General features: G+C 39.7%; 2 protein-coding genes across 2 annotated transcripts in view; one reads left to right on the plus strand and one right to left on the minus strand.

The window, feature by feature from the left end:
• LOC109473428 (kelch domain-containing protein 4-like) overlaps window positions 1-4,629 on the minus strand; it is a 15,417-nt gene extending 10,788 nt beyond the window's left edge. Inside the window, exons 1-7 of the mRNA XM_019773288.1 lie at window positions 4,288-4,629; window positions 3,363-3,454; window positions 2,937-3,015; window positions 2,515-2,613; window positions 1,906-2,042; window positions 1,164-1,256; window positions 780-1,003 (exon numbers count right to left, since the gene is read on the minus strand). Of these exons, the coding sequence (XP_019628847.1) occupies window positions 780-1,003; window positions 1,164-1,256; window positions 1,906-2,042; window positions 2,515-2,613; window positions 2,937-3,015; window positions 3,363-3,454; window positions 4,288-4,383 (820 nt within the window). The 5' untranslated portion in view covers window positions 4,384-4,629. The remainder of the gene's footprint in view (window positions 1-779; window positions 1,004-1,163; window positions 1,257-1,905; window positions 2,043-2,514; window positions 2,614-2,936; window positions 3,016-3,362; window positions 3,455-4,287) is intronic.
• A 1,264-nt stretch (window positions 4,630-5,893) lies between these two features.
• The window catches only part of LOC109473789 (zinc finger CCHC domain-containing protein 2-like), a 45,500-nt gene continuing 36,930 nt past the window's right edge, over window positions 5,894-14,463 (plus strand). The window contains exons 1-2 of the mRNA XM_019773848.1: window positions 5,894-6,582; window positions 6,876-6,990. Of these exons, the coding sequence (XP_019629407.1) occupies window positions 6,097-6,582; window positions 6,876-6,990 (601 nt within the window). The 5' untranslated portion in view covers window positions 5,894-6,096. The remainder of the gene's footprint in view (window positions 6,583-6,875; window positions 6,991-14,463) is intronic.

A 14,463-nucleotide genomic window follows, 5' to 3' on the forward strand; every position in this document is an offset into this window, starting at 1 on the left:
CAGCACAGAGCATTTCCATACTGACAGTATGTCTGTATTCAAGTGTTTTGGTAGGGATTTCAAGCTTTCCTGCTCCAGCATTGGAATGCGGGGCATGGTTGTTTTTTTTTATTTTGAAAATCAACAGTTTGCATTATGCAATTAAAAATCCTAACCAATAAAGTAGGGAATAGCTATCCAACTGTTGTTTTAGTTGTATTTTACTTCATATTATGGTTATATCAATGTAAATCATTGTTTTCCCTTGTGTTTCTCATTCTTTCCCTGCCATGTCGTAAAATGTGGTGAACCCATCGCTGTATTTGCTCCAAAGCAAATATTGGCCTTTCTAGTATAATTTTGCTTTGTTAAGAATCTAGTTGTTAAACAAATTTTAAGTGAGATGAACAAGAACTAGTACAAGCCAGTAAGGCTTTTTTCTAGGCTTGCACGTTTCCAACTTCTGTATTACCCAGTATATATTTTATGTATTTTATCTTTTACTAAGTTGTGCAAATAAATAAAATAAAATTATGCAAATGCATAATGTTAACCTTCACATGTGGTCTGCTCTGTTAATTCTTACTCAAAAACATTCACATACATTGTGACAGGAGTCTAAATCCCTCCTACTATAAAATTGCAACATGATGTAACCCAACACCAGTTACCACGGTGACAGACGGTCTGGTTCAGGCAATTGACCAGGTCAGTGTTTGGAACGAAAAAAAAAAAAACAGAGCAAAAACAATATGTTTTTCTTTGGTAAACATTTAAAAAATTGCAAAAATGAAACTTACTTTCGGGACTGAGTACAAACATGTCTGAGTGTACTGTCCCTTTGTCCACGTCTCTTTTCACTTTGGTCTTGCTGTAACCTCCGTAAACGATGACCGAGCCGTCAGGAGTTGGGAGGAGCTGGCAGGCGGAGCGTGGGGAAGGGCCGACCCCCGAGGTGCTAAGTCTCGCCCACTGGTACGTGTCCAGGTTGAAGGTGTACAAGTCACAGAAGTACTGATAGTTTCTGTGGAGAGGAAAGAACACCTGAAGAGAAATCCAATCTTCGGACTTTTTAATCTGATATCAATTCAAAGTCTTTTTAGAATCAGAGTGTTAAGACTGCATGATAAAACAAAATTCAAGTTTCTCCCAAAATTTGTTCTTTTGACGTAGTAGTGACGTACATGATGTTGTCATGGAAACCACCAAACACCACCAGCTGTCGCTTCACGGAGACCATACGGTGTCCACTGCGGGAAGTGGGCCCTCCGGAGGAGCTGGGAAAAAGCAACAAAATCTAGCATGTCTAGATCATGAGATACCAAACCTGGAAGTTCTGCTGCAGTACCCAGGAAAGCTGCCCAGGGGCCCAAAATCTAATCATTTCTATGTCTCATTAAGACCTACTCACCTACCAAGTTTCATAACAATCCATCTAAAGCTTCTTGAGTTATCGTGCTAAACCACACACACACACACACACACACACACACACACACACACACACACACACACACACACACACACACACACACACACACAAACGCTATGGAAAACACAACGGATCTTCTTGGCGAAGGTGAAGAAGTTCTGATATATGTGTACATACCCTGAAGATGTTGTAATTTCTATACATGTATAGTATTTCTATAAGTATAACCTCTACTTAAATCATGTATTTCATCCTTTCAACTCCTTTGATAGCCCATCTTCAATGACAAGCAGTTAAAGAATCTTTAACAATTGCAAGTAGTGCAGGTAGCCACTGCTACAAAAAGCTTTTTCATTTTATTTTAGAACGCCCTTTAACAAACTTTTGTTAGCCATGTTGGTCTTGGTCATTCCATCTTCTCTACACCTATAGAGAGCTGCTTTCAGAACAGTTATCAACAATCACTCAAAATTACTTACTAATTCGACACTTACCTGATCTTTTCCCACTTCCTGGTGGCCAGGTGTAGAACCCACAGGTCCTTGTAGTGATAAAACTGGGACTGGGAGGGGGAAGCAAACTCCCCTCCAAACACCCACATCTGGCCTCCTCCCTGGGCAAGAGATACTGCCTGCAACAGACAACAATGTTACCGGGAACCTGCATGATACCCAGGTTTGCCCAGAGAAGAGTAGCCAAAAGCTGAGAAACAGTACAGGATGAGAACAATATCAGGGCTCGAAATTAACATTGTCCCAGTGTCAAATGACACTAAATTTTTAGCTTGGGACAATTCAAATTACCTTTCAGGACAATTTCTGGACAATTGGAAAATTCTGAGACCATCCAAGTCATTTTGGAATGCGATCCATCAGTTGTTGTTGTTTTCTGATTGTTGTCATAAACTTATTTCCTGAAAAGCAGGCTGGGACAGTCCATCTTCAGTTCGGGACAATTGAAATCCATATTCGGGACAATTCTGGGACAGTAGTAAAAAACGTTTCGAGGCCTGAATATACATGTACAAATGTATTCCCCTTCCCCTGCAGCATGACATAAATACAAGCTGTCTTAATTGATGAGGTCTAATCAACATCTCTCACCTGATGTGCACACCTGGGTGGGGGTCCCTCGGGAATCTGCACCTGACTCCACTCATTTTTCTTGATGTTGTAGAAAAACAGGTCATTGTACACAAAAGTCTGAAAAAAAGAAGAAAAATATCTTTACGGTTCTCAGGTGCAAATGTGCAGTTCAACACCAAATCAGGGTGAGTCCTCATTGGTATTACGACACCCTATAGACAATTTGATTCTGCCAGGAAACCCGCCAATGAGGAAAGTCAAGTAAAGTGCCTTTCCCAAAGGCACAACTTTGGGAATGTCAAAAGAATCAAACCTGGGACCGCTTGGTTCTGAGCCAACTGCTCTGATGTATTTTAACAATCATGAAAAATATATTTCCACTTGAATATACATGAACATGAATTGTAATCTCTCTTTCCTGCCTAAATTATTTTACTTACCTTTTGCCCATTGTAGTACTCTCCTCCAAACAGAATGAGCTCCTCTTTCTCTGGATGGGCTACAAGGCTTCCATTGCACCTTGAAAGGAAGGGCTTGGCATTACCTTATTGACAAAAAACCATGTGTGCAATAAATTAAGAACTGTATATGGATGTAAATCATGCAATCAAGGTGCTCAACCCCAAGATTAGTATTAAAGTAAGGTACTAGAATACAACTTACATCTGTAAATGGCTGTGTCATACAAGTATGATGTAACTTGTGTATTTTTAAAACTATATAGCATTACTTAACTGCTATCCATGAAATCGTATCTTCTGATAGTTATCATTCTCCCTGCTACCCCATTTTGTATAAGTTATAATCAAAACAGTTTTGCTGGTAAAAGACTACATCTGCAGGGAGTGGTTAAAGTGACAAGTTACCTTGGCAATGGTGGTGCACATGGCTCTTCTGTAACTTGTGTCCTCTTGCGATCTAGCTCTTGGAACTCTGCTATTAGTGCTTCCAAGTCTTCCTAGAATATAAAGTATTTGCCAATGTACACTGTTACAATTCGTATTTGCCGTTTTAATTCTACGAAATGCGTTGTAGCCACTTGGAATTTATTGTAAAGCATTCTTGATAGGTTTCCTGAATTCAGCGTAATACATTGTAGCCAGCCCCCATGTAGGCCCCCATTTGAGGCAACAATGGACCAACAAGGGCATTTAAGCCTGAAGCCCAAAAGTCATCAAAGCATGGAAGACAATATCCAGGATGGTGGAAAACCTTGATCCACATACTAAGACAAGGATAGACCAAGGATATTGGAGGGTCTGCATGGGGGGATCCTGGTAAATCTAGCAGGAATAACATACCCTAAATCTAGCAGGAATAACACTTTACCCTTTTGGTAAAGTTGTTGTATAATCGAAGAATTTGATTAGCGATGAATTCCGGATAACAAATAATTGTTGTGTAATGATTATTCTTCATGAAGAATTCCTGGCGTTTGATTAAAGCGGCCTGCTACGATTACTAGTAATGGTGGATCAAAATGGCTCCTTAAAGTTAAACCTCACGGAAAAAGGCATGGAGATTTTCAAACATCCTTGGATGTTACGAAGAATGATGTGTGACTATGCTCGGGTGAAGTTCATAAATCAAAGTTTGGGAGAAAACAGGAGATTTCGTTTTGAAAATCAACACAGTCACAGCCATTCTTCCCGGCTATCCTTTCTTGAATATCAATTTGCCAAATGTGAATTTTTTCTTTCTACTGCCCTGGCTAGGACAGCTATCAAGATTCCCAAGGGTCACACTTCAGATCGGTGGGAGGGGGGCAAAGAGAAATTATTTACGACTCACATCTGCCTCTGCACGTGCTTTCTTTTCTGCCTTCTTCGCCGTCTTCAGGGCCGTTTTTTCAGCTCCCTTCCCCTTCTTGTCCTTCTTCTTGCCCATACCACTTACCGGTCTGCTTTTAGTCACCTAGAAATGAATGGAATTGACAAAATACAAGTCAAGCCCCTCACAAAATTTCAATATTCCGCCATGTTTTGCTAATAATAGAGGCCCATGGGAAGGGTCAAAGAGGAAAACTATTTTTTTCGCAATTTCACTCAGGATTTCGAGCCGCGTCGATTACAGCAATGATACCACATCTATTCAACCGAAAGACACCGACTGTTATCATTATAAATCACAGGCCATTTGTCCGCCAGAAAAAAATATGGGTCACACACCGAAACTATTATTTCCACTGGCAGGCCATTTCCACAGACAAGGACCCGTAAGTTTCACCCTTTTGCCTGATGATGACGGAATCAGGAAGGGGGCGGGTCCACAGAATACTTTGAAAGCGTTGAAAGCTGTATGCCGTTTTGACAAAAGTAAAAGATTGAAATTTTGGTAATATGAAGTCCTTAACTTTTGCAATTGTATGGATAATGAATGATATTGGGTTGATAGATACAATGTATATGGAATCTGAAGGATAGAGGAAGGTGTCACTTCTACTCTTTCACCTCCTTGAATGAAGGCTCTTGGATGGATCATTAAAAAAAAAGAAAAGGAAAGAAACAGACTGTCTTTCCTTTTCTTTGGAAATAGCATTTTGTCCAAACCACAATGCTGTCGATACAAGTACATGTATAACAATTTCAATTCTAACCCTAACCTACCATGGTAAAGCTTTTATAACGTTACAATGTATAAGGTTGCGTTCATTTGCATCTCATGAATAAATTGCGCTGTAGTGTAACATGTTACCATTATACAAGTCTGGGCTGCGTAAAGGCATCCCATGCGATTTCAGAGAAGCAAAACTGGAAATATTCTGAATAAGGTCCTGTTCAATATTATTTTTTCTTTTCCTGTGCCTTTCTAGAGGTCTGCGCTCTCCCCGTTCTAGGCGGGCCACTAGAAACTTTATCGGTAAAACTTAAAAAAGATGAGTTAAGGAAGGAGGTTAAAAGAGATTTTTGACAACTTTGAAACAATACACATTCAACTGCTAACAGTTAGTTGTCTCAGTCGCAGTCTGGCTCACAGAGAAAAACAAAAGCCCACACTCGAGTCGAAACAAGTTACTTTTGTTTCGGTGTTTAATCAACAGAACAAGCATTGATGTCAGGAATTCTTTTGTCAGGACCGGAGACAATGGAGCTTTTGTCAACTTCACGCCAAATCTTATGCTAAAAGATATGGACGTCAAACCAAAACTGTTTGTTTTTAGGTCAAGTTCAACAGAAATTTGGATTAAAACTCCTTGGGTGGTTGATGCATAAGAATCTCCTTGTATACAAATGTTCCGTAAAAATTACCTCAATTTTTTAAAATAAATGTGATGGAATAATTCCAACTCGCAAGCTGCGCCTAAAGAAACGACTTCTATCATCCAGGCTAATAAATTTCCGACAAATTTAACGTTATTTTTTAAAAGTCAGGAAGCGTGGATCCTGAAAACACCGTGAAATTGCACGTGCAGGCCGCATGCAAAGCATACTACCAATTATTTTTGTTACGTATGGGGTCTTGTAAAGTGCCCGGATGAGGTTTCCTATGCCAAAATCCGACAGTAATGGCGGCCGGTCGACTCAGTGATCAGCATATACCGGGGTTCTTCTCTTGTTTTCTCTTGCTGGAGTAAATGTATCGAGCCGACGTTACGCAGAAATGGTGTGCAAGGAAGAGGTCTTCTCCTGGTTCCAAAGTTTGACCAGTCCCAAAAGGATAGAATTTTTGTGCGGGCTGTTGGATTTCTGTCACCCTATCGAGCTTCGATTCTTGGGAACCTGTCTGGAAGAGCTGTGCCGAAAGGATTACAACTTTCTCAGGGACTCCGAGCAAAAGGCGAACAACACTCATGAACTACAGTCACTGGACGATATCGGAGATGATACCGTACGGACGAAACTTATCGTGTATCTGGCTCTGTTGTACACAACGAATAGTCAGGGGTCGAACGTTCTGTCCCATACATTGAATCACGTTGAAAGCACCATTCTGAATGGGCTGCAGCTCACAGAGCAAATCAAGGAGGAGTTTCTCCTGCTCCTCGCCATGGCAGCTAACCATCCCGCGTTTTCCATCCACCAGCGACTGACTTTCAGTACCCAGATGGAAAGGATACAAGCTCAGCCAACTGTTGAAGTTTGTAAGGTAAGCACTGAAGTCTGCCAAAGCTCACCACCCCTAGAGTAAAAACCCCTCCTCCCCCTTCCCCCATGGGGAGGGGGGGGGGACTTGGAGGTTTCTGCACCAGATTTGCTAACAGCTGGCAGAAGATAGTGCAGACAGCAGGGAATCCCCACCCACTTCTCATAACATGTCTGGTTCTAATTCCCCCTTCCCTTCCCCAGACGCTCTGCTATTTTTGTATACCAACCATAGACACACAACTTTAAACCCGAGCTGGTAACATATTTAGTTGCTTCTTGGTTGTCTAAATGTAGGGGTCAAGTGCAGAGCATAGGAAAGAGGAGGAGGAGGTCATCTCGGAGGAGACCTCCACAACTCCAGGTACACAGCCCAGCACAGACACCAGCAAGGAGACTCAACAACCTAAAGGTAGGAGTAGGTCAACTTCACTTTCTACACCACAGGGTATCTATTACCTTGGAGCTTCCAGTGTTTTACCCATCCATTCTCAGTGTCTGTCTCAAGTTGTAAACATTCTGAGACTGCATGGATCATGATGGTATGGTCAGGAGAATAATGACCCGTGAGATTGTTTAAAGGATGGTAGTGAAGTAAAAAAGAAGAAGAGCTACTTGGTTTCAGATACTAGTATCATCCTCAGGAGCTATCTTGTGGTTGGATGTGCAGACCTTGGGGTTACCTGGAATGTGTACCTTCTCTGGAGGGGTACCCGATCCTGTCAACAGACTGATGCAGATTTGGTTTCGCCCCACAGTGCGGGGATGATTCACAGAACCTGCTGTATTCTAAACAAAGTCAAGTGCAAAGCCATTATTGGGACAGAGCCTTTAAGGAAGCGGGGTTACGGGGTAGACTGTAGCCAGACAGATTAAAGTGACCTTCCTGTGGCTGATTGGAATGAGACCCTCGGCCGCCACCCTCAGAGACTATGGTTATTGTTTCCTATGCCAAGAATGACTGCGTTTTGGAGCAGGCCGTCGGTCGGGCCGCACCTTGTACAGACATCGCGCTCAGCTGAGAAAGGAAAAATAAACAGGGAAGGTTTTGTCATGTCTCAGTGGCTACTTGGATCAGGGGATCATGGCTAGATTATTACCACCTCAGGCAGATTTAGTTGCTGATAGGGGGGATACCCCAGCCTGGTGAAACAATAGGCCTGCGCTATAGTGTTGCACAACTTTCACTTACAGGGAACGCAACACAGGAGGGAAACAAAGGGAGAGGGAATTCGATGCTTAGTGGTTTAAACAGTGGGCCTGGTTTAATTGGGTATTATTTGTTTGAGTTGAATACATGACAAATACCATTTAGGACACCTGGCTGACACCTAGCCACCTGGGTAATTGCTTAGCCAAGCAGAAACTGAGGTTGAGCAGTATTTCACTGTCAACTTCGATCTGTTGTCTCTCTTTTCATATTTCATCTCCTAATGTACAAATCCAGGAGTTTTAAAGGATGAAAAGAATTTTTTTTGGTTTGAACATAAATCACTGAAATTTTCAGCATCAGTACATGTCTAAACTGCACCATAATTAAATTACAAATCAACCGTTAGTCACAATAACTTATAATTAAACAAATTGTACTGTCATTCAACAGAAAGGTTAAAAAAAGGAAACACTAACGAGATTGAATTTGTATTAGGACCATAAATGTGTGTTCAAGCATTGTTTTGGTTTAATTACAACACTTACACTAACCATCCTCAAATCAGCTGATGTAACAGTCAATAAAACTGTAGACTGCTGAGCTCAACAACAAAATTCCTGTACTGTGTGCAAGTTCTGTTAAGTCCTGTGTAAACACTTTAGAGCCCTCGAGGTCCGTGATTGGCCGGAGGACCATTAGTTTGACAGGTGATTGTTTTGTCTATTCAGGTAGCACCAACCTTTGCACCTAGAGTGTGATAAATAAGCTTGGAGACCCATTGATGTGTCAAAGTCCTATGTATGAACTGCAGTTAGTTCTCGTCCGTCTCTTTTCAAGCAAATGATACTGAAAAGGAGTCTGTATGAATTATTATAACTTCTATCAGAGACTGTTTTCTTTTTAAAGTAAAGTGCCACAAAAATATTTCTTGTTTGTGCAGGGAATGGGTAATGATGATATGATCACTGTCAGAAGCGAGTAAGGTCATTTTTAGTCGCGTGCCTGTGAAGCTGGTGTGTAGGCTACAAGGGTGATGTGTTTTTACCCTTTAACAATTGAAGCTGTGAGTTAATGTTTGAGATGATATTTGATTTAGACGGGAATTTTTTTTTTTTTGTCAGGGTTAGATTTCTGACTTGTGCATTCTTAATCTGATAGGATTGCGAATTGCATTTTGCATCACTGTAGCCTGCAGTCCAGATACTAGTTACTAGAAGTAGAAGTAGAAGGTAAATGTTTCTAGAGGTCAGTGGGCATGAGAGCTGTAACTAACAGTGTAACACAAAACCTGTTATTGGGTACCAGTAATTATAGCAGGCTGTGTGGCCACTGATACTGGGCTGCTCTTGTTGTTGTGCAATGGTGTAAGTCTTAGCCAAAATAGGCATCAGATGTATATATGTAAACCAACAGAGGTTATTATAGTCAAATGTTAAATGGACTCAAAATTAATGTTTTTATTTGCATTTTATCAAATCTGGAAGGTCTAGAAAAGAAAAGTGCTATGCATATGTTATTGTCTTTTTTTCTTCTAGCGGGGCTGTTTTTAATCCTCTAAAAAGCAACACTGAAACAATGTTGATTATGTTTTGCCAGTAGGTTAATCCCTATGGAAACAGACCAGACATATTAGCTGGTAACAGAAAGTTAAGGTCTGGGTCAACGTTTTTATTTACTCCAGTTCAAATGTGTTGGAAAATCCAAATGACACACTTTCAACTTTCACGCATGCCAGATTCTCCCAGATGTTACACAATCAATCTATATCAGAAAAAAGGTTTGAATTTTTTTTCTCAAAAGTCAAATCAAGGAATTTGTGGCTCTGGCCTAAAAATTTACCTGTAAGAATAAAGCAAAATTTGTAAAAGAGAAAAAGTGACCTTTTTTTCCGTTCTAGGACCATTAAATGTTTAGTCTGGTTATCTCTGCATTCTTCAGGTCAATGACCACTTAGTGTTGAATGTCAGGTGCACATTTTTCCATACATTATCACAGAACACCCTGAATCCAGCCCTTTCTATGATAGTGTTAACCTTCCCTCTGCTGAGTTGTCTTTTAGGCCACGCCAATTTGATTTGTTGGGTCTCGGATTCGCCTTTTCATTGTTTTCTGATTTACAAAAGAAAAGAAAAAAGATTCTGGTTCTGAGTCAACTCAAATATGCTCATATTTTGCCCCCAACCGTTGAGGAAAGTCCTTTTCTTCCTATAGCTAGTTGTCACAGTTTTTCTATCTATCAATGCAGTGGTTTGATTAGAAGTTCAAAATTGATTGTTTAAATATGAACCCAGCCTTTTGTGTTCACTACATGGCTGCTATCGTAGCATTTGGGGCTATGATAAAATGCCTAGACCTATTTTTATTGATTTTTTTATTTTTTCGCCCTGTCGCTTCATATTTTTTCTGAAAAAAATCTGAGAAACAACAAATTAAATTGGTGTGTCCTTAGTGACAAGTTTGTACTGGTTATGGGGTTAGGCACTAGGGGGACATGTAGGATAAATGCCATGGTCTGAGGCAAGGTATTTATAGTGGACCTAGTAATAGTGACAAGTCGTGGTGGTCTGTTCTAGGCACATACCAGCATTTCCTACTCATTTGTCTCTATACATTGGCCCAGAATTGTGTGTGAAAAGTTTGCAGTGATTTTGAAACAATCTATCGAATTGGTGTTCACTAAAAGGTAGAAATGACACACAGTGCTTAGAATATGAATATTGCTTTTAAAAATCATATTTTGAATATTGCTTTTAAAAATCACCACTCCTTTTTTCCAGCTTTGTGTATAGGTGAGCAATGATTATTTATGTTTAGCAGTCCCTATTTGTTGATAATGTTCACTGTGTCCTTGTCTTCTGTGTCAAAAGCATTGTCCATTTTCCAGTTAGTTCTTCCGTTGATTTTCAATTGATAGTGGCATTTTTATTACGTCGTTAAAACCAATAAACATAGAGATATTTGATACATTATATGTGTGTGCATGGTGGAAAAATTCCCTTTTGTATGGTGTATGTATCATATTTTGCCATGCCCTGTCTCTATTGATGTAAGATAAGCATAATAACAACGTCAGGGTCAAGGCGGTTCACGGCATTGCATCTCTGGCATGCTTATCCCCGTCAGAAATAGACCACTATTACGTCAGCGACCTATTAAAAATTTCATGAGACAGATGTACTAGTCACAGTTTGTTAAAGGTATTTGCAATATTTGTGTTGACATTTGAACAAAATGTAGCTCAACAGGAGACGATACTAGTATCTTCTGCATTTCTTTGTGTCAGGTTTTAATAAATCCAGTAGATTGTTCAGGGCTCAAAATACTGGGTGCATGTGCACCTTAGTGCACCCAAATTTGGAGCTATGCACACAATTTTTTTCTGTGGGTGCACCCAAATATTTTTGTAGATTTAACGTATGTAAAGATGTTGAATGTATAGTTGTTACAGCATATTCTTAGCATCTAAGTGTCAGAAAAAATAATACAATCATTGTTATAGTACTTTTCTTGAAATGAAACATAATTATAGTTTTTGCTGACATTCTACTTATTTTATCTTATATGGTGCACCTAAAATATTTTTTGTGCACCCAATTTTTAGGTTGGGTGCACCAGTGCACGTATTCCCAAAAATGAATTTCGAGCCCTGATGTTGATATACATACATTAACTTTGACATTTGGTGTGTCTTTATTTAAAATGCAGAATCAGATGTAATAAAATGGGTTTGGTTGAATAGGAAACATTACAATGTATATCTTGGCCAATTTCTGTATGGTATTAGATACATTCCATTAGGCCTGTATTTATTTACTGCCTTCTCTATGTATGTAGTTTATCATTCTGAGTCTGACTCTGAAATTGGGCAGAGTTTAAGCAATAAAATACGAGGATTCGGTTGCAGATTATTCATGCCTGGATGAGAATTAATTTGGATGCAGCGACTAATGGACTGCGAACGCTTGATCCTAGCGCACAGGTTATCTGGCCTTCACCTAGATACTGAATACCTTGTCGATATCAGAAGAAATTTATGCTATTTCCGTGAATGTTGATTGGGTTATACATCCTCCCGGTGGTCGGTAATCTCCGCATGGGAGCAGAACGGAATTTTGCGTGGAGGTAAATTCCCCGGGATTTCTAGGTTGACGATGGACGTGTTTGTTGACCCCTGTTGCCAGTTTTTTTATTCAGTCCACAGGGCTCAGAATTCATTTTTGGGAATAGGTGCACTAGTGCACCCAACCTAAAAAATGGGTGCACGAAAGATATTTTAGGTGCACCATATAAGATAAAATAAGTAGAATGTATGATTATATTTCATTTCAAGAAAAGTGCTATAATAATGATTGTATTATTTTTTTCTGACACTTAGATGTTAAGAATATGCTGTAGCTACTATATATTTGATATCTTAACGCACGTTGCACAGAAAAAAAATGGGTGCACAGCTCCAAATTTGGATGCACTAAGGTGCACATGCACCCAGTATTTCCAGCCCTGGTCCAAAATATTGGTCAATTTGAAAATATAAAATCATGGAATGTATGATCATTTTATTTTTTTAGATTGAGCAATATACTTGTAACCCGTGTCCTATTCGTTAAGATTGATGTCTGTCCCAGTTTTTTCTGCATCATAGTTATCTGGTTGGGGCTGGAGGTAACTTGATTAGACTGCTTTAGTCTTCTTAATCTTGTTAGGTTTGGGTCACTGCCGCCAGCCAGCAAAAAAAAAAAAAAAACTGGCCGAGATAAGCAGGTATTCTCTGTGATGACACCGTTGTAAGGCCACACAAATTTGATTTGTTGGTTCTCGGATTTTTTTTTTCAGAAAAAATAGCGACAGGGCAAAAAAAAACCAGGTCAAGGCATCTTCTTTTAAGTTAAAGCCCTAAATTTAAATGGTACGATAGGAGCCATGGAGTCAACACAAAAGACTGGGTTGATATTCAAACAATGAATTTTGAACTTGTAATCAAACCACTGCATTGATACAAATGTACATGGAAAAACTGTAACAACTAGGAGGAAAAGGACTTTCCTAAATTGTTGGGGGCAAAATATTAGCATTTTTTAGTTGATTCAGAACCAGAATCTTTTTTTTTTCAAATCAGAAAGGCGAATCCGAGAACCAACAAATTGAATTAGTATGGCCTAAAACCTTGAAGACACCAGAAATAGACATGATAAGAGAACAACCACTGCAATTCTGACTTCTACAGTTATAGGGCAATAGGGAATATTCTACAGTATTCGCACAGATCTAGACATGAGGGCTGGTGTTAGGTTATTTGTCCCTGGCAGTGTTATTATTATTTCATACACCCTGGCAGTCTAATCAAGTCCCTCAGTTGGCGGCACTCGCTCCAAGTGCCTTTGAACGTGGCTGTTGTGTGTTTTTGTTTGACGTAAACAGTGGGCCCTGGAGCGTGCTACTTCTGTGGCTGTGCTTATTTTGTTGAGGCCGGGTATGCCAGTAATGTAGCTACATGCCAGCGTGCACGAGAGACACCATCGCAGCATTCCCCCTCATATTCCCCCACTACAGACCATAAATGTTCCACCTAAAGACCCAATGGAGACTGAACTATACCCATATTCATTATAGGACATAGACAGTAGAACAGTATTGTTAAACTTTATGTGTGTCAGATATATATTGGCACTTCCCAGTAGAGAACATTAAGGCCACACCAATTTAATTTGTTGGTTCTCGGATTCACCTCTTCATTTTTTTCTGATTTGCAAAAAAAAAAAGATTCTGGTTCCACAATCCACTCAAATATGCTCATATTTTGCCTCCAACAGTTGAGGAAAGTCGTCCTTTTTTTCTTAGTTGTTCCAGTTTCTGCATCTATCAAATGTAGTGGTTTGATTATAAGTTCAAAATTCATTGTTTGAATATCAGCCCAGCCTAAATTTGTGTTGACTTCATGGCTCCTTTCGTAGCATTTGGGGCTATAATAGGATGCCTAGACCTGTTTTTATTTCTATTTTTTTCGCCCTGTCACTTCATATTTTTTCTGAAAAAATCCGAGAACCAAAAAATTAAATTGGTATGGCCTAAGGTACTGTACATGTACTAATAGCAGTAATGTTTTTCTTTCTTTGACTCTGCAAACATGCAAATTTAGAAATTTGGAGTCGTCTGTGTATTAGTGTATCAAGGAATATGTTTTCTTCTTCGTGATAGCAAGGAAGTAAGCTGTAACCACAAAAAATACAAGTATTGTCTCATCATGCAATGCCATACTACCGTTAGCTTGCAAAAGTCTGATTTATTGATTTGTGTCTAAAAAGAGATACGGTTTCGATTTGTTTATTTGTTGGTGTGTTTTGGATGATTGGACCATTTCATCCTGATTGCATACAGCCAGACAGGTAGTAAAATTAACCCCAGACTCCCAGGACAATTCCCTGCAAGTGATTTCCCTCTTGGCTAGTGTGGACCTTATATCCCCAACAATAAATCGGCTCCAATTTTATCTGCACTAACCTGCATATACCCAGTACATGGACCAGTGCAGGTTAGGTACAGGTAGACATCAGAAATGCCTGCACAGCTCCAATTTTACCTGCACTAACCTGCATATACAGGTGGGATTTTGAGCCCCGATAAATGAACAGTTGTGGGGAACGTGGTGAAGCTTTAATCCCTTACAGGTTTGTCAAGTCAGGCTTTACTCTCCAAGCAGAGGTTTGGGTTGATTTTGGCCTTGTTTTTTTACTT

This window comes from Branchiostoma belcheri, unplaced genomic scaffold, assembly GCF_001625305.1.
Source record: "Branchiostoma belcheri isolate BF01 breed outbred unplaced genomic scaffold, Haploidv18h27 scaffold3, whole genome shotgun sequence".
Lineage (NCBI taxonomy): Eukaryota > Metazoa > Chordata > Leptocardii > Amphioxiformes > Branchiostomatidae > Branchiostoma > Branchiostoma belcheri.